The sequence below is a fragment of the Apiospora hydei genome (assembly GCF_038363865.1).
Source record: "Apiospora hydei strain CBS 114990 chromosome Unknown utg000002l_segment0_segment0, whole genome shotgun sequence".
NCBI lineage: Eukaryota > Fungi > Ascomycota > Sordariomycetes > Amphisphaeriales > Apiosporaceae > Apiospora > Apiospora hydei.
The window spans coordinates 456,808-475,462 of NW_027117361.1; the positions used below are offsets into that span (position 1 = coordinate 456,808).

The following is an 18,655-nucleotide window of genomic DNA, read 5'->3' on the forward strand; positions in this document are numbered from 1 at the left end:
GCAGGCAGGGGTGCATGCATGGCCTGTCAGCCAACCGACCATTGAGAGCCTGCAGAAACGAATCCGTGCCGTGTTGATGACGACGCAGCTTTAGCCTTGCTGACAACGATGGCGATGTAGGTGCATGTGTAGTTACACCCAGTTGTACGAAACAACATTGTGGCCAGATTGTGGTCTCGTGCAGCCATTGGCCGGGGGCAGAACGAAAGACACATGGTATACAATTGGTTAGTAGCGGCAAGTTGTGGGGTCAACGTATTGGGGAGAATGAAGCCCGTTCCTGCTTATGCCACTTTTGAAGAAGGCTATCGATGAGTAGTAATAGGCCAGCCCCCTGGCGGTTTCCGGGGTCTTTCTTTCGCAGGCTGACTGTGTCGGTGCCGAGCCACCACGAGCTTCTCCGCCTGCCCGTATGCTCGCCCATTTGCGAACATATAAAACAAGCCACTCTACTAACAAGTATGTCTGCAAATGAGACCTCGGGTCTTGGCAATACTGGTTTCCTACGATGTTTGGTCAAATTTGTGGTATTAAAACACTCTGTATTGCAGCTTAATGTTAGACAATGATACCAATATGCCCAGCCTGGCTCGAAAGTCATTCCGCCTTTCTCAGGACTGCTTGCTTGATATCCAGAGATCCGCAATCTAGAAATCGTAGGTAAGCACAAGTTAACACCCCATCGTGTCGCAAGTCTGGTCGTCTTCTGCCGACGTGTCATACCATCTCCTCGCCTGCCGCCCTCTGGTTCACCTCCGGCATTGACGAGCTGCGTTGGTTTCCCACAAATGGGAGCCTGCTTAAGACACTCGAGTGGCGCTCTTTGGCCTCGTCCAGTGTATCGGTGTTAGAAGTGTGGATCATGTCCATGATTCTACTGTCGCTTCGCATCAGCTCCGGCAGGGAGTCATCGTCGTCAAACGATGTCGAACCCTGCTTGGCCTCCATGTACGCCAGCAGTCGAAGAGTCAGCTCGTTCTGGTAGGTCCCCACGCGCTCCTCGAGGCTCTTGATCTTGTCGGCGTTCCAGACGGACGCGATGGCTTGGCCAATACTCGCCCAAGCGGACCCTTTTTCTTCGGGCTGGACCCTGTTCAGCAGATCGATGAGCTCTTCGGTGGTCTTGTCGCAATCCACTATTAATTTATCCAAAGCCTTGGTTCTGTTAGCCTCTTCGCCGACCGTATCTCGGTGCCGGAATCAAACACGCTTACCTTTTGATGCTCGTGGACAGAGTTCGTGTTGTCGCGAGGAGGCTCCGGTCGTTCCTTGAAGGTGGAGCTGAGTTTCTGCAAGTCGACTGCCGCCTTCTTGAAGGCCGCCTGAGACACTGGCGGCTGGCGGCTGTCTTGGTATTGCTTTACCAGGTTGCGCGCAATATCAAAGAACTGCGTGGCCGCGGCGGCGACACCAAGAGCAGTAGCAGGCTCCATTCGTTTGTTCTTGGATGGGATAGGCTCAGATCTAGCGCTCTACAATTACTCTGGGTTGTCGCACTTGAACTTCCGTGATTGGCAGTGGACGTTGGAAACGTCAAAATAGACAGAGTCATCACCATATATGCGGAGAGAAATCGGTGCAGGGTGACGTCGGTCATTTCCTTGCAGCCTGGATGCATTGTCTCTTGGGCGAGGTGAGTGCGACCTAGGTCGCATAAAATCACCCTGCAGTCTCACAAGGCGTACTGAGTCCTAGGGCAAACCATTGGGCGTCAGGTCCCTGAGCCTGCCTACTACCCCCGATAAAGTCCCCCAGCGGGAGAGAAATAATATGCAGAGCTATGCAACTGCCGCCAATCAGGCTGACCTACAAGCACCTCTTCGTCATCATGTCGCCCCGCGTGGCATAGCTATCATATGAGGTCTGTCCTAATTTTGAAGTCACACAAGAAGGATCGGGCCATGCAAGTTTGGTCCAAAGTAAGCGGGGACTACTACTCATCCCGGCATCCAGAAGGTGAGCACGGTCGCCGACAGGTTGCTTCAATGGATAGAGCAGGATAGGCCAATACATTATGTAAGTCTGAGGCCCCGACGCGATCAATTCAAGATATCGTGAATCTAAGGTCGGCTCCAATCGCTGGGCAAAGTGCTACACTGGCCTTTAGATTGGTGACTGCCGGAAAAGGGGCAAGGGACCAGGTTGGCGGTTCCCCGCTATCCACTAAGGCATTCCTTCCAAGCAACTAATGTTTTACTGCTGCAGAGGCAGCTAAATATTCCCATTTGCGAGCCACTTCTGACGTCTGCGATACCCTTACCTCACGAGTTCGTTTAGTATGATTATCTCTGACATGGGTCGGGTGGGCTAATTAGCTAATGCGTAGCTGCACATGAGGCTGGTGATGGAATAGCTGGTCGGGTGAGGAATCGGAATTAGATTTCTACATGGACTGTATCTCGACGTCTCTAAAGGTTGGAGATCTTTTGGTCAGGACCCTAACTCTCTTGCGAGCCCCCAAAGGAGTGCAGGAGCACCCTCCTGGGGATGCAACCTTCAGTGCGAGCTACCCCTCTTCCCCAACCGAACAGGACTTGATTAAGCTTGTAGCATTCAGCAAGACAGTACTGCCGCTACTTGGACACCTAGCCATTTATTCTGGTGCGAGATTGTGGGCGATAGAAGTCTCTAGTCGCAATTGCCTTTATGAAATGCAAACCCGGCCCTTGCAATCACACATGTTGCCAGGAAGGCCATGCTGCATCAAACCGCATTACCCTCGATTTCAGCCCTGGATTACTTTATCTTCTAACAGACCCAGATGTCCGTCACCGCACCGAGTCGCCTTACACGGATCCGCGAATTTACCCACCCCTAAACACCCCAGTGTGAGGGGTGTCTAATCACCGCATTAATCGTAGAAGTAGCACAGCTCCCTGATGTGGTCGACGCCACTTTGCCAATGGTCGTCGAAGGCCCCGCGTATCCCATGTCAATAACGTCGTCTGGCGAAGCGAGCCGCGAAACAGGATCGTTGGCCCAGGTGATGTGTCCATAGATGCCATCATCCATCTGCGTGTTTCTCGTTTCGGGGTCCATTGCTTGCCTGTAAGACGGCATCAAACCAAGTCAACACATATTCAACTCTGATAGGAGAGCTCACCCGGTAGAAGTTACAAGACTTACCATAAGGCCCACATCCGATCCATCATGCCGTGATGAACCCAGAAGGCTGGGTCCCCTGGTGAGATATATAGATCACCACCGGGATCACCGCTGATAAATAACGGTCAGTTATTGAGCATCTGGCAGATGGCCAAGGGGCTTCTGATATGAGATGACCACGTACTTGATGACATAGTGACCTCCGCCATGGGGACCAATCTCCGCAGTACCAGCGACACCTTCAGACAGAATGCGATAGTCCGTGATGTTGGGCTTCCTCAGAAGACCTGCCACAGCTCAGGAGTCAGCATGCTCAAGCCATCGCTGATAGCAACGTCACGTACCGAGGATCGTAGTGTAGTTGGCGTAACGCTGGTTCAGCGCAGGCCCCACGTCGCGCTTGAGCCCGCGCGGGTTGTACCCGAGCCCGCCGTCGGGGCCCGGCTCGACGCCCGCGATGCCGCCCACGGGGCCGAGGTTGACCGTCATGTTGGCGAAGGGTCCGGTCTTGACGTACCCGCCGCCGAGGCCCGGCGGCAGCTGAACCGGGCCGCTGCCCGGCGGCTGGATGATGGTGCCGTTGTGGCCGGGGATGTATTCGCCGTTGCCGCCCAGGCTGTAGGGGTCGCCGTTGAAGATGGGCGAGTCCTGGGGTGCGTCGGCGTACTTGGGCCAGTCCCAGTACTGGCAGCGAGCGTAGTGGGTCAGTTGTCAACTTTGCGGGTTACAGGCACTCGGAGATAGGGGGGAAACTGGGCCTGGCTTACGGGTTGGTATCCTTTGTATCCACACTCGTCTCGCAACGCCTTCTCGTAGAGGTAGACGAACCAGCGATGCCAGTGCTGGAAGTTGCCCGTGAAATGGATATCCAGGGTATGTTGGATGTGGGTCAACACGAAATCGTCGTACTATGTTGCCCAGTTGCTGGATATCAGTATTTTGGTACAATTCCAAGGCAATCAATATCCCCGTTTGGATATATGTCTGGATTACTGACCCTGGTGCGGGTACCGTCAGACACGCCAGCAGGAGTTCGCGCCGGCAGGGCCTGCAGGCACTTGACGGCGTTCACGTAGTCGAGTCTTTCTGACTCTGAGAGCGAACCGCTAGGAAAGCAAGGTTAGCAACTGCGCTCGAGGTGTCATCTTATTAGGGCTTTTGCAAGTTCTTACTATTCGCGGCGGTAGACAATGTTCTCCGAGGTGCAACCATCGTTGCCCAAAGCGCCGCGGTGCTTCTCTTTGATTGTGTCGATGATCCGGTAGACCTCGACTTTCACATCGCCGTTAGATCTAGGCTTGAGCAAGGAGGTGCAGCTGACAGTCTCAGATAACACGGCCGCCAAGATGGCCGCGTTGGTACATGCAAAGATTCTCATACTTGAGTTTGGAAACAGTACTCATTAGCAACTTGTGGCAAGATGTAGTACAGGTCTCTCGTCGAGATTGAGCAAGTATATCGTATTTATATCAGCGATTCAAGTAGTAACCATTTTAGGACGTCCATGATTACGGTAAGAATCGGGCTCACATCTCTAGCACCTCGTACTTTGGGCATGCTTACGGGTTACACTGCAGACCGTTAGGGGCGATATCTTTCAATTTTCGTGTTGAGAACTGCACACCTCTCGTCAGCTAGCAGCGAGTAAGATGCCCTCATCGCAGCCACAGTGGTGATACAGCGGGGTAAACTTCATGTTTGCTCCTATGTCATTCGCTTGCTTGCAGCTGCAATGCATGTGTTGTAAGCATGCATCCATCATATCAGATCTTTCGAGTGTGGTCTTCGAGCAAACCCAGAACATTCTAGATTCGGGTGAAGCGGCCGAAAGACCTCGGGATGGACTTGGGTGTGGTGATTGGTGAAATGAGCGTGGTCTGGCTGACCATGGCCGGGATGAAGATGTCCACTTCTCACCTCGTGATGAGGTCTATTAAGCTCAGCGACATATATGTCGAACGTGAAGAAGAGTTCCAACTTGCTCGAGTTGCCCCAGACTCTCCTTTTGTTGCGTCGGGGTCCGCCGCAATCGTTTATGTCGTTCGCTCCAGTTGCAGGTTTAAACTCCTTTACGACCAGCTGTCCTCTCCAGCACCTACTTCCCGAACATGATGCCTCCGGGCTGTGAGGTGTCAGGGCACGGAGTAGTGTGACGGGCCGAGGGGTGAAGTTGCGGTCTCGGGATCATCCGGCGGGACCTTTTTCAGATGACTTGTGATCTCTGGCGGTCAGGACGGAAGATATGTTAAGTGTTGGTAGATGACTCGGGTCCAACATGCAACAAGAAGTCCGACATGTAGAAACAGTTGACCAATGGGGTGGCGTACCGGCGCTGACGGTCACCTTCTTGGCCATGCGGTTGGGTTAAGGAAAAGACACTATGGCCTCCGGCCCCAATGCAAGGGAGCTGTCACCAACGCTCAGGACTCAAATGATCACTGTACTGTGCTATCTGTCAACCATGAGAGTACGGATCCATACAGCGGCAGATACATCAACTTGCGAAAAGAAGAAACATACGATTTAGTGGTCCAAGGACAATCGACTCATAGCTGATATATTACGAAGCCAGAGTGCTTTGCGCACAAGTCAGAGAGCTCCTAAGCAACAACACCCTTGATGCCTCAAAAAGCTTCATCACCCCCCTTAAAGGCCGCAGCATACCCGACCAGCACAATCAATCTGCAGGCTCGCCCGCAGCAGCAATGGGCTAAACAACAGAGTGTTTCAAAACATGATGTTGTCCAGAACTACCGGTATCATGTTTGTTTATCACTTCCTGCGAAAGAATGTGATGACCTTTTCGTTGGGTAGCATCGCGTCATTTGCCATGCAGGTCTCCCTGCATGGAGAAGAATTCCCGGGATTCGTGAAACATGCGACACCTCGACGTGTCGAGTCCGGAGCGTCGGCCGGATTCATCTCGTTTCTGTCAAGATACTCTTTTTCGGCCTAAATACGCTGCCATTTGTGTGAAGATAGTATTCGGTGTGCGGCACAGGAACTGAATTTGAGGCCGAATTCTGCGCAAAATCAATCTGTGCCAGCAGAACAGAGTAATAAGGATCAACGGTCATAGGGCAGAGCGCGGGGAAAATGCACGGGACGATTGACAGTGGAAACAAACGCAGGGGTGGGCTGCGGTGTAGCAAACCGTCAGTGTAACAAGGACTGTTCAAGAGACCGCCAACCAACCCAACCTGATGGCCCTCATCGTGATCCGTCAATGAACGAGGTGGTGGAAGAATCTATGACAACTCCGAATCTTCGGCTGCCGACATTGTTTGGAACGCCGGTTCGCATTTGAAATCACATTCTTCCTTTTTTTCTTCTTGTTATCTCTTCGCAAAATCCTTCGAATGTGGTAAGATCAGCTGTTTCCCAGGGACTTGGTCATGTTCCACCGAAACCCCTGCTGAGGAGCCCGGCGTCCAGGGGGCCAGCCCCTGTCCAAATACTACCCTAATGAAATGAACCCGGGTCGCGCCCTATTTAGTTGGAATTGCAACAGATCCAACAGCATATCTAACAGGTCTTTTTTTCCCGCTCGTTTTGGACTCCAATTCGTGGCCTATACTGTATAGTCTAAGTTGCGCGACTTGATGACTCGGAGGAATGAAGATGCTGTCGTGATCACCACATCGGATAAATGCGTCGCTACGTGCTTAGCTAATATCCGACAGTCATCATGCGTTTCATGACAGCCGTCGCTATTTACGTACAGTAGAATGGCAAGCTCCGTTTCGGTAGGGCCGGCGAGGCTGTCGCATTGACTGCCCCAGCTCTCTCGGTAATGCAGCTCAACGCTGCGCCCCTGGCATGCGGGTACATAGGCGATTATTATTGATGCAAATAGCCCAGAAAGGTGAGGCTCGGAAGTCGCTTCCATGTCAGGCACGCGAACTCCTCCTCGCCCCCTGACCTCGAGCAGAAAAACAGTCATGGTCGCTGGCGCATTTGGGCAAGGATGAAGGATCAAATTCTCGAACCCCTGGCTCTCGCCACATGCGATTTCCGCTCCGGCGCCCGCGCGTCGACATGGGATTGCTTGCGAACAGAAGGAATAAGGTAGTATTCAGCAATGGAACGCCACTTTATCCTGGACACTTGTTCTGCTCAAAAGAAATTGATGGTCTTCCCCTCCCCCATATCATCCCATCGGAACCCGATCTTGGTTTCGTTCCCAGTTGATTAAATACTAGCGGACCGTTGTACTGGAGCGACTCCTGCACGTTACCATATATTCCCATAGCGCCTATCACACGACTCCGACGAAGCCACTCACGCCAGCAGCGCACCACGATCTCAACGACTACCAGCGAATAATTCGTCAATGCCGCGATCCACGCTATGCCGACCACGTACGGTGTAGAGACCTTCCTTCCGCCGCCGCCGGGCTACGACATCAACTTCATCCACCATCAACGGCGCGGCGATGCCGAGATCTACTGGGTGACGGGCGTGGGCAATGTCTTGATGGCTCTCTTTGTCGGGCAGCGCCTGTACACCAAGGTCGCCTTCTCGAAGGGGCTGCATCTGGACGACGGTCTACTCATCTTGGCATGGGTATGTGCTGGACATCCAGGATCAACGGGTAGGCTCGATGTGCTGACTCTCGAAAGATTACGTCAATTATCGTCCAAGGCCTGACAGCATGTGAGTTATTCAACGATGATCCAAACTCAGACGGCATGTTGACTTTGAGTTCCAGACAGCTACTCGTCAGGGGTGGCAGGCGTTCATGCGTGAGTGACCCGAGCCGAACATGCCCCGTCGACGGACAGCATAGGAGCAGCGCAATGTTCTGGTTAGGTTATAACTGACGTTTCCTTCGCCGAGTAGATGGGAGATATCACTGGAGGAATATGATTTCTCGCAACTTGTAAGCTCGATCGGCCTTGGCCAGCACCAGCATGACGAGACCCGAGACTGACACCCTAACTCATCTACCAGACGGTTTACATCGCCAATCTGTTCCACCTCTTCTGTGGCGCCGCCGCCAAGCTATCGTTATGCGTCTACTACCTGCGCCTAGCGATGTCCCCATTGCACCGGAGGTTCGTGTCGGCGACCATGACCATCCTCGTCAGCTACACGTTCGTCGTGCTATGCTGCATGGTCTTCTCCTGCTCGCCCATATCCAAGGCGTGGCAGGTCAATTCGACTGGAACTTGTCTCGACCGTTCATCTCTCCACATCGTCGCGGCTGTCATGGACACGGCGACCGGTGTCATGCTCTTGGCCTTGCTGGTGCCCATGGTCTACGGCCTGCAGATGCCACTCAGACGTCGCTTGACGGCTGTGGGAATCGTCGCCGTTGGCTTGCTGTGAGTAATCCTCCATCCGAAGATCGAGTGCGAGAAACAGAGCAGAGCTGATCTGAGGCAATGGGTGTAGGACAATCATCGCCTCCCTCGTCCGATGTGCATACCTCCCTGAGTTGTTAAAAAGTGAAGACCAAACCTGGGCAATGGCCCCATCAAATCTTTGGGCGTATGTTATCTGTCTCGCGGCACAAGCAACGCAGACTCATGCTAACCGTCTCCAGATCCGTCGAAGTCAACCTCTTCGTCATCGTCCCCACCATGTTGACCTTGTACGAATTCTGTCACGAGGCCAAGCGGCGGTGGAACGGCAAACGGCGCCGCCTCTCACTTGAAAGCTTACCGATGACGACGTCATCAGCGTCAACGATGACGCTGAAGAGCACGTACATGACCGACTGCAGTGGGTCGCCGCCCAAAGAAGACCGTCGCGACCGGAATCAAGGGAAGAAGGCCCACTTCTTCGGCACGGCCGGCAACCACCACCACCACCACGGGACCGAGAACGAACTATCCTCCGCCATCCAGGGGATCAAGGGGAAGAACGGTAGCCAGATCTCGATCGGCCTGTGCGACGAGACCGAGCTGCGGGAGCAGCAGCGGTCGGCGTCGGCGCTGTCGATGAGGAATGGCGGCGGCAGTGGGGAAGTGGATAGCGAAAAGGGCATTTTGATGACGACGACGGTAACGGTATTACACGAAAAGGGACCATGATATGGCGGCGACCATTTGTACGATTTGTACGATACGATACTGGGAAATGAGCGAGCTCGGAGTTTTGGCCGGAAGCAGGCGGGACTGGTTTGGGTTGGGAGACTTTGGGTGTATTACATAATTCACTACGGTTGATACCTGGTACGAGAATGTTCATCGCGAGTGATAACACGAGCAATGGAGTGCAAACATATGGGAGTGATACTGATATTGAGCTGCCACCCGCAAATCGGGTCGAGACAAATTCAGACTGGCAAAGCCGTTGTGTGCGGAAGATGCGGATGTTTGGTCTGGGATTAGACGTTGAACTTCTTTCCGTAGTAGAAACCTGGTGCCAACCGTGACTGCACGTGGCCTTTGACGTTATTTCCGTCGTGCCCATCCGGTCGTCTTATCTAACGTCCCGGACTTAGCGGTATTAAGCCTGGGGATTGGCCGGCTTTAAGCGGGCGATCCAAGATCGCCAGATGGTAGATAAAACGGCCGCCTCGTGTCTCATATTTGTTGTAATTCACCATCATGAACTGTGTCCCCGTCACAAGATTGTTACTTGCCATCTTAAATCAGAGCTACCCTCCCGAACCCTAGTGTGAAGACCATACTCATCCCTCCTCAGGCACTCACCTTACCTATCCGTCCCTACCTAACCACCGCCATGTCCGTCTTCAACACCACCCATCTCGCCGGCCTCACCCCCGCGAAGCCGTCGCCGACGTCATCTACCGCGCCACCGCCGCCTTCGACCAGGCCGACGCCGCGCTGCTCGACTCCGCCATGACCGAGGATGCCGTCATGACCATCGGGGACCGCGCGCGCTTCGAGGGCCGCGCCGCGATCCACGCCGACTGCTTGGCGGCCGTGTCGCGCCTCGACACGGTGCATATGGCGAGCAACGTGCGCGTACGTTTCCATTCGGACGACGACATCGAGATCAACACCGACGCCAACGTGGAATACGACGCCGCCACTGTCAAGAAGGCGACGGTGATGGCGAATTTTCAGGCGCACCACTACCGCGCCGGCGAGGGGATGAAGCCGGGCGCCCAAGGGTATGTCGCGGGGGGCACGTACGTGCTGGAGTGCGTGCGGGATGAGCGCGATGGGGGTCTCTGGAAGGCGCGGACCTGGGTGGTTAACTTTACTTGGGTTTTGGGGGATGAGTCGGTCCTGACCTCGGGTGGCACGGCGGAGAAGTGAGATGGAAAAGCTACTGCTGGGTGTGTGTAGATCCTTTTGCGACGTAAAGGGTGGCTTCTGGCAAACAAAGGAGCTGCTCGCATTAGTATGGCAACACCGCATTGTTATTTGGTTACGCCCTGGGGGGTAAAAGAGTCACGTCTGGAACTACAAAGCATCACTTTTGGAATTCCGCTGTATATAAGGAACGTATAAAGTTTCGCCGAAAGGGGTGAAGAACCGAGTTCACTTCATCTGATTGCAAGAACACACTCCAACACACAAGAATATTTTGCACCAAGTGAGACTTACTTACATTGCTATGTCTAGATCAAACCTCAAGATGCCGGGTACGTACCATCTCTGCTACTCTGCAGAAGTCCACTTCATCTCATCTTCGCTTGATGACTATGTCCGCTTGCGAACTGCTCAGGTGTCTAGTGAGCACCCCAAGGTCAGCAAGGTAAGATACGACCCGGACAACGGGTTTCAGCTCGACATAGAGACAGACGTGAGTCTGTCCTCCCCCGAATGCTGCAAGGGCAGTGTCGGCAAAACCGCCGACAAAGATGTACTGGAAGCCCAGATCCGGATCGTCTTCGTGCTGACCGACACTGAACCGGAATCGGAGCAGGCCATCACGGACGGGGTGCGGAGAGGGTTGGTCACCCACAACCACAATGATGGCCAGTATTCCGACCTGATGGCGACCCTCGTCGCGGGCGGCGACGACCGCATGCGCCTGGCCGCAGGTCTTGTGTTCGAGGGCGACGCTGCTGGTCGCAACTTCTCCGACGAGATGGAACGTCTCAGCCGACGCATTCAGCAGAAGCTCTACGATCTCGTGATGGAAGCCAAAGAAGTGCCGGGTGAAGCACAGACGGAGTTTTTGGGAATGACTGGGGACCAGGTTAGGAAAGAGCAGTTGCGAGGGTGCCTTCTGGGCCTATATCGATTTGACGGTGTCCTCTGGGATTCCCTTGCGCGCCTTCGGAAGCTGTGCGCGGACAATGAGGGTGGTAAGATGTAATTATAAAAGCCGCTTCAGAGGATCAAGAGTCCGGTTGTCAGATGTTAGGAATTAATGAATTGAGAATCATATCAGTAACCTAATCTGTGAAAAAGATGCAACAGCCACAATACCGGTCCTGCAAAATTGTGCTCACTGACGTTTAGGTCTTCTCTATTGGCGCTTCCGGAGATGACCAGTTCGAGGGGTGCTTGTGATGGTACCCTGACTTGTTATTTTACTTGTGTGACGTTGGTATTATTCTGCTCAGAAATAGCCAAGGCTTTCTCTCCTTCTTACGAAAAGACTTATAAACTCTTGGTCCATGTCCTAGAATAACAGATACATTTATCATCTAGACAAAATAGATCAATGAGAAATGAACACCGAAACTCGCTTATCATCTACCTCAAGTGAATTTGTGGTTTCTCGGTAGATACCCAGAGAGCAAGCTCCCTAGATGAAACCTATGAGACTCTAAAACTATGCAAATCTTTTGTGAAAGCATAAGCTTATGTAGACTTTCTGCGTCATGTCACTATGGAGATAGGGGATACGTATATTGTTGCGACTTCAACCTTTTGGTAAGCGTGAATCGCTCATAAGGTCTAGATGAACTTATACCATGAACCTTTACCATTATACACCATCGTACAATTCAATAGTTGACGAACTACAATTAGATTGTTGTCAATGGCGACAAAGAGACTGTGTCACAATAGTGTATATCAACCCTGTAACTGGTTCAAAGAGCAACTAACAGCTGATAAGTTATGGAGTGTCTCCTTTGTCATCCACGCTGCTTATATAGGAGGCGAGTTGCCAGCAACGTCATCTGTTGAGGCTTGAAATAATATCCCCATCTAAAACGTGTCAGATTTGAACTTACAAACTCAGCAAACGCCATCCGGTCCACCTTATTCTATCTTTCACAATGGCATCATCAAACAACCAACAATTCCGCCTCTGCTACCTCGCCGACGCCTACTACGGCTCCCGCCCCAATTGGCCATCGACCGCGAGACCACCCCCCACCGTCTTCGAGGTCCCCCACGCGCCCAACTCCCGTTTCGTGCTGACTCTGGAGACCAAGACAAGTTTCCGCAAGGAAGACGGGGAATCGCCCACCGGCTACATCAACGTCGCCTTCATCCTGACCGAGCGGGTGCCCACCGCGCCCGACGCGGAGGTGACCACGAATGCGACCTACTCGCAACACCTGACCCACAGCCAGTACCGCGCCAGCTACGCCGACATGCTGACGACAGGCCTGCGCGACGGCGGGCCCGAGGTCCACGCGCGGGGCGTCCTGTTCGGAGGAGACAAGAACAAGGCGCCCAGCGCCGCCGACACGGCGGCGGTCGTGATGCAGATCCGGACCAAGCTGTCCGGGCTCATGTACCAGGCCGTGGGGATGGACGGCGAGGTCGTGGGGTCGACGAATATCGATGTGCTGGAACGGGACTTCAGCGCCTGCCTTATGCCGTTTACGTACGAGATGTACCTCGATGTTCTCAATGACGCGATTGAGCGGCTTCGGGGAATGTGCCAGGAGGGCGAGAACGAGAACAACAAGGATCTAAAGTCTGGGTACACTACTACGTCTTCGAGGACTCGATTTGCGCGGGGATAAAGGTAAGATAGAGTATTAGGAGGTAGATCTAAGAATTGTGTGATAACTTGAGATGTTGACTGGCTTGAGGAATTATGCGAAGTGTCCGGAAACATGCCGTACCTTCTCCTTCGTGGCTGTGTGCACTGCATTGGTGTAGTTCGTGTTCGTGATGGCGTAGTGCGCAGTTCATTGGAGTAGAGCAGCATTCCGTGCAGCCAATGAATGCTGACCAGAGGCTACCCTGGTCCTGGGTTCTGATAGGTAGCTGGATCTTTCCCATATCCTTGGCATAGTAAGCACGACCCTCGAGCGGGGTACGTACTCCATACCCATAACGTAGGTCACAGTTCAGCCTGATGGAAATCTGCGTGGATCGTCTAGAACTCAAATCAGAGCTATCTCACTCCCTTTGGCCATCTGTGACTGCCTGCTACCGGGAGCCGAAATTATGACCTCCACGTATGCTTATTCGCCGCTCGACCTATCAAAGGACTCGTTGCGCCTCCTTCGCCTGTGCAAAGGATACCCCGGAGCGGAGATCCGGTGCGAACTTTCGAGACGTTTCTGAGCGAGGCCGACGGCGTTCCGTACGATGCCCTCTCGTACACCTGGGGAGGCGAGCCGGCCCACGATGCACCGCACGTTCTCCTCGATGGCCAAAAAGGTCCCCGTCACGCACAACCTCTTCGAGGCCCTCAGCTCTCTGCGGCTGAGGGACATGGACAGGCTGCTCTGGATCGATGCCCTCTGCATCAACCAACATGATCATCGCGAAAAGGGTCACCAAGTCGGTCAGATGCGATCTGTTTATCATAATGCGGACACCGTGCTTGTCTGGCTGGGCCCAAGCTCGGATGCCATCGATGATATAATGGTAAGATCTTTCGTATAATTCCACGATCAATAAGATGGTAGCGTGCTGAGTGATCACGGCCAGGACATGATGGCCCTGTGGGATAAACAGTTCAATACAGTGCCACAGACATTACCAAATATCGAGACCGCATGGTCGAAAAAGCTAGCTCAGCTCGGAGGCACCAGTAATGCCATCTACCAAGGTCGTGTTGCCACGTTTGCCCGACTTGTCGAGAGGCCCTGGTTCAGGAGAGTCTGGATCATCCAAGAGGTCGCCAATGCTCGTGTGGCCCTAATCCTGTGTGGATCCAAGGTTGTAACATCCCGCATATTCTCGACGGTGCATCATTTCCTCGACATGGAGGAGACGCATCCCCACACAAAGGCGGTGATGGAAGTGATGCCGGGCCCCCTCCGACGACAATCATGGTGGAACGACGATCGCCGACTGGCTACCTTGCTGCTGAAGTTCAGCGGCAGCGAGGCCACCAAGGTTCACGATCGGATCTATGCGCTTTTGGGCATTGCGTCCGATGCTTCGGGTTTGCCTATCGACTACGCACGCCCCTTTCAAGATGTGGTGCACCAGACCATTTCCCTCCTGACCCTGGGAGACGCGGGCCTGAGCCGGTTGCTTACAAAACCACTCTTGTTTGAGCACGTGTTTATGGGCGTGACCAGCATTAACGAACTCATCATGCGGGTTTTCGAGTCGGCCTTGCAGAACTCCGAGGGGGCGTTTCTTAGGCGCCTGGCTCTCGCACCACCCATCAAGGCCGTTTCTAGGGATTCAATTTCGAAATACGCATGGACCAATACATACTTTCAATTAGTGTTCGGCTTATACGTCGGAGCCGACTTCCACAACGGCTCCACACTCGCAGATATCTGCAAAAGCGCCTTGGAATGGCACCACTACTTCGTGTGCGACGAGATATTTCAGATGGTCGAGTTCAAGCCCACCAGTAGGGAACTTTCAGATATCTTCCCATTGGTGCCCAAAGTGGCCAATCAGGACCTTGGGAAACAAAGTGTTGATCAAATATCAAGGGGGTATACGAAATCATTAAGAATCTTGGACACTCAGGCCCAGGTAACTACCACCTTATTCACACACTCTTAGATCGAGGTGCCGGCGGTGACCTCATTCCTGACGACAGATATTTGGCACGCGTGGCGGCCGAGGACAAGAATAGTACAATATTGGGAATTATGCTCGATAGGCTCAAAGCCGCCAACGCAGAAGGTCTCGGTTCGTTCGCCATGAGCATGCTATCCCTGATGGGTATCTGCGACAGTTTTTCTGCCTCCGACGAAAACGGCATGCGCGTTTTGCAAACTGCCCTCGGCTGCGGTGCGGACATCAAGGCGAGCGATCCGAAATGGGGCATGGCGCTCCTGATGCGGGCGATCCGCTTTAAGGGCCCCGAGACCGTCCGGCTCCTCGTCGTGGGCGGCGCGGACCTGACATGGCGCGGTGCGGATCACGGCACACCGCTGCACTTTGCGGAAAGCATCGATGGCGAATACAGGCGAGGCCGTGTTCGGAGGAAAATTGCCGTGTTGCTCTTGCTGGGGGCCGACGAGCTGGCGGAGGATGGGATGGGCCAAACACACCTTGGCAGCTCAATGCGCGCAATACCCGGAATACGAAGCGGAGAAGCAAGGCGCAGATGCAAGACCTGCTCTTGGACGTGTGCGCGGAGGACCGACACCTCTATGCGGGTCTTCTTGAGGGCAGGGAAGAAGTGAACGATACAGGAGGTCATTCTGAGAAGGCATCCAACTCCAAGCGCGCCCGCGAGGATGGCGATGGTGTGGGTGGTGTTGGAGAACCAAGGAAATCACGGCGTGGGAGAAGATGAGGCTCGCGTACTCGTCACAGTCTGAAAACCGAATCGGAGCTTTCTTGTGCGAGAAAAAGGGGTTTCTGATGGAAGAAATGATTCTTCGACTAGCTCTCTCCTAGAAGGCGAACTTGGCAACTTCAAACTCTCCAAATGATTGCTAAATACGGCCATGGCAAGACAGGAAAAGTATATATCAAGTACGTTTAGTCTCTGAAACCAGTGTCACAATGGAAATAATACATGAAGCTTTCACGTCGCAAATCTATTCCCGAGCGCAGCCAGTACAGCTTTCTTGGGCTTACGGAGAGCCACATCTTCGGCCGGGATTGCTGCGAGGTCGACACGACTAGAATGAACCACGTGGATGATGGAGTTAGCTTCAGTTTTGCCTCTTTTTCTCATTAAACGTCATTTGCGTAGACGACATCGCCAGGGCCATGATGGAAATAGGTTAACTTGCCATACTGGACAAGTGACCCCGAACTCTGCGAGCCACTGGTCAATGCAGGGAGGATGAAACAGGTGACCGCAAGGCAGCTTCCGTACATCAACGCCTTCGGTGAAATCGTCGGTGCAGATGGTGCAGCTTGTCCCTTGCCCACCTCGTCTTGTATGGGGGCGGCCGAGTATGGTATTGCGCATTGGTATTCGAAGCCGGTCGAGTATACCCCCTTGGTTCCGACCCTGTTGCTTGGATCTGCTTTGGCCGGCCTCCTCGTCGATCGACAGGCCCCGAGGCTTCCTGGCTGCTTCGTCGTAGCCCGTCTTTGGTTGCTTGTATTGAATGACGGGAAACGAGTTGACGAGAGTGCTGTCCAGCCCATGGGCGTGCTTCGGAGACGACGTGCTCGTCGTCTCGCTTAGCGCGCCCAGTGGACCGAAGGCGCCCGAGTTGCGGGCTATCAGAATGATCACAGCGAGGGCGAGGGCCAGGGCAATGCTGACACCGGCTGCGATGCTTCCTGTATTGACTGTCGTTGTCGGGCCGTGGCCGGGGTCGGAAAACGTCGAGTTCGGCGCGGGGCCCGCCATCTGCTCGCTCGTGATGCAATATATAGAAAGGAACAAACGAGTTGAATGAAGAAACGAGTAGGAATCTCACGTTCGTCTCTCCGTACAGCTCAAGGACAGGTGTAGTAGGCTGGGTGAGCAATTTAAGAAGATGGTCCCTCAGCGCGATCGCTCAAGTCGAAGCCATTCCAGAACCAGCCTCCCGGGCGTGTCTTCTCATGTCTTTACATCATACCGGCGGTCAATGTCCCAATAGTCTAGAAACCCAAAAGTCCAGAAAATCGCGCTCAATATCTCTGCGCCCCATGAGCACCTGGTGACGTTTCATCCGCGGACATGCTCAAGCTCACCGGGCGACGCGGGAACAACAAATAATTGCAGGAAGACGGGCCAGTGCTTCTTTTTGTAAGGTGAAAGGCGCGCCGGGGCGAGGAAACCTTCAGGTAAAATTCACGTAATGGAATGCAAATGCGCGGGCGATCAGCTTAAATAAGGTGTAACCAAAAGGAAATATATGAGGCATTTCCCTTTTTGGCGGCCAGCATCAGGACCTCAGTTGGGGGAGTTGGGGTCGAGTTGGAGCAATTCGCGCTTGGGCCAGATCAGTTGACAGCTGAGGATCTGCCCCTGAAAGCTTGTCGGGTTGCCCAATCGGGGCTGCAAATGGGCACCCGGGCAGTTGGAAGTTGGATGATGGCCTGGACTTATTGGGCTTTCTCCCCAAACCTTCAATTGGCCTCCATCGTGACAATGCCAGCTCATCCATCCCACTTACCTGGCTAAAGATCATCGAGACCATTGAGCTCGTCTAGAGTAACGGCCAGACTGATGCACACATTCTGGGGGTGGCTCAATTTGATGACGAATGCAACAAAACAAGCCTTTCGTCAGATGACGCAGGCCAAGTCGCTGGCCAACCAGGACGCATTGCCAATTGTGGTGTTTCGGCAATTGGCAGCTGGGCGTTCAGGTGTTCCAGTTAGCGGCCAAGAAGCGCCGGGAGCTCCCTGTAGTGCCTGGTTGTTAGCGCACGCTTCCACTAGCCTACGCCACAGATGGTCCATCCCAGGCACTTGCAATCTGATCTAGACAGCCGCCCGTTTCGACTTGAGCATTGGCTTTGGGGGAAGTCATCAAGGAAATGATGGCCGCCATCTTCTTTCGCCTTCTTGCCCACCATTGCATCACGGGAGCCTGTAGTTTACTGAGCGCGGTTGTATTGACACCCAGTTGCCAAATCGAAACAATCAGTTACTGCTTGAAGTGTCTCCCAAGTGAACCTCTGCAACTAACCAGCTTGCGAATATGAACAAGTCCCTGTGAATTCTGCAACGGTTTCCCCAGCATTGAAACAAACCGCCATTCCGACCTGTTCGTAAGCTTGCCAACCCACCAACCTGGAACCTCTGCGACGGTTCCCATTCTATATGATTTCCCACGATTCGCATACGATACGAAGAAACAGTCCAATTGCAAGAAAGCAACAGCACCAAGATGGCACCTGGCTGGAACAACTCCAGCGGCGGCGATAGCTATATGTATAAGCCGTCGCAGGATCCAGCCGCTTCGGGCGAGCTGTACGCCCTCCTGGAGCGAGTCAAGAAGACCCTCGAGGTCAAGGGCCAGATGCGCGACACCCAGGCCCTCATTACCGAGGTCACCAAAAACGTGGACCAATCCGGGGCTCGCTGGGCGGACGGGTTCGACGGAACCCTCCCCCAACGATGAGATCCTGCTGGTTATCGTGGAGCTTCTACCGCGGGCCACCATCCTTTACATCTTCGGCGCCAATTTTAAAGCCTGGGACGCCCTCGGCCAGTGCACCTTGAGCGGCTATAACGGTAAACGTAGCAATATATATTTTCACTGATAGGATCAAGCTGCAAACTGTGCTAAAGTATGACATGTATAAATTCGGGTAAGAACGGGTCCCATGTTCAAGATTTCAACGTAGAACCTCCCGTCTAGCTCTGCCTACTTATGTATCGAAGAACGG

The 18,655-nt window shown here is 53.5% G+C and overlaps 9 protein-coding genes across 9 annotated transcripts; 6 read left to right on the forward strand and 3 right to left on the reverse strand.

The window, feature by feature from the left end:
- Positions 1 to 717: 717 nt before the first annotated feature.
- PG997_000143 (uncharacterized protein) lies at positions 718 to 1,433 on the reverse strand (the record flags this gene model as incomplete). The annotated part of the gene is made up of 2 exons (XM_066804458.1): positions 718 to 1,155; positions 1,215 to 1,433. 2 exons carry the CDS (start codon positions 1,431 to 1,433, stop codon positions 718 to 720), a joined length of 657 nt encoding a protein of 218 aa, XP_066674231.1.
- A 1,381-nt stretch (positions 1,434 to 2,814) lies between these two features.
- On the reverse strand, positions 2,815 to 4,483 carry PG997_000144 (tyrosinase central domain-containing protein; the record flags this gene model as incomplete). The annotated part of the gene is made up of 7 exons (XM_066804459.1): positions 2,815 to 3,046; positions 3,127 to 3,216; positions 3,290 to 3,392; positions 3,450 to 3,789; positions 3,873 to 4,013; positions 4,103 to 4,211; positions 4,278 to 4,483. The coding sequence occupies 7 exons, from the start codon at positions 4,481 to 4,483 to the stop codon at positions 2,815 to 2,817; spliced, it is 1,221 nt and encodes a 406-aa protein (XP_066674232.1).
- A 2,972-nt stretch (positions 4,484 to 7,455) lies between these two features.
- Positions 7,456 to 9,143, forward strand: PG997_000145 (uncharacterized protein; the record flags this gene model as incomplete). The annotated part of the gene is made up of 3 exons (XM_066804460.1): positions 7,456 to 7,671; positions 8,059 to 8,432; positions 8,654 to 9,143. The coding sequence occupies 3 exons, from the start codon at positions 7,456 to 7,458 to the stop codon at positions 9,141 to 9,143; spliced, it is 1,080 nt and encodes a 359-aa protein (XP_066674233.1).
- A 519-nt stretch (positions 9,144 to 9,662) lies between these two features.
- PG997_000146 (uncharacterized protein) lies at positions 9,663 to 10,340 on the forward strand (the record flags this gene model as incomplete). The annotated part of the gene is made up of 2 exons (XM_066804461.1): positions 9,663 to 9,669; positions 9,847 to 10,340. 2 exons carry the CDS (start codon positions 9,663 to 9,665, stop codon positions 10,338 to 10,340), a joined length of 501 nt encoding a protein of 166 aa, XP_066674234.1.
- A 322-nt stretch (positions 10,341 to 10,662) lies between these two features.
- On the forward strand, positions 10,663 to 11,349 carry PG997_000147 (uncharacterized protein; the record flags this gene model as incomplete). Its single annotated transcript, XM_066804462.1, has 1 exon — positions 10,663 to 11,349. One exon carries the CDS (start codon positions 10,663 to 10,665, stop codon positions 11,347 to 11,349), a length of 687 nt encoding a protein of 228 aa, XP_066674235.1.
- Positions 11,350 to 12,262: 913 nt separating this feature from the next.
- PG997_000148 (uncharacterized protein) lies at positions 12,263 to 12,961 on the forward strand (the record flags this gene model as incomplete). Its single annotated transcript, XM_066804463.1, has 1 exon — positions 12,263 to 12,961. One exon carries the CDS (start codon positions 12,263 to 12,265, stop codon positions 12,959 to 12,961), a length of 699 nt encoding a protein of 232 aa, XP_066674236.1.
- A 613-nt stretch (positions 12,962 to 13,574) lies between these two features.
- PG997_000149 (uncharacterized protein) lies at positions 13,575 to 15,663 on the forward strand (the record flags this gene model as incomplete). The annotated part of the gene is made up of 4 exons (XM_066804464.1): positions 13,575 to 13,817; positions 13,881 to 14,763; positions 14,922 to 15,340; positions 15,424 to 15,663. 4 exons carry the CDS (start codon positions 13,575 to 13,577, stop codon positions 15,661 to 15,663), a joined length of 1,785 nt encoding a protein of 594 aa, XP_066674237.1.
- Positions 15,664 to 16,056: 393 nt separating this feature from the next.
- On the reverse strand, positions 16,057 to 16,680 carry PG997_000150 (uncharacterized protein; the record flags this gene model as incomplete). Its single annotated transcript, XM_066804465.1, has 1 exon — positions 16,057 to 16,680. One exon carries the CDS (start codon positions 16,678 to 16,680, stop codon positions 16,057 to 16,059), a length of 624 nt encoding a protein of 207 aa, XP_066674238.1.
- Positions 16,681 to 18,153: 1,473 nt separating this feature from the next.
- Positions 18,154 to 18,387, forward strand: PG997_000151 (uncharacterized protein; the record flags this gene model as incomplete). Its single annotated transcript, XM_066804466.1, has 1 exon — positions 18,154 to 18,387. The coding sequence occupies one exon, from the start codon at positions 18,154 to 18,156 to the stop codon at positions 18,385 to 18,387; it is 234 nt and encodes a 77-aa protein (XP_066674239.1).
- Positions 18,388 to 18,655: the final 268 nt, after the last annotated feature.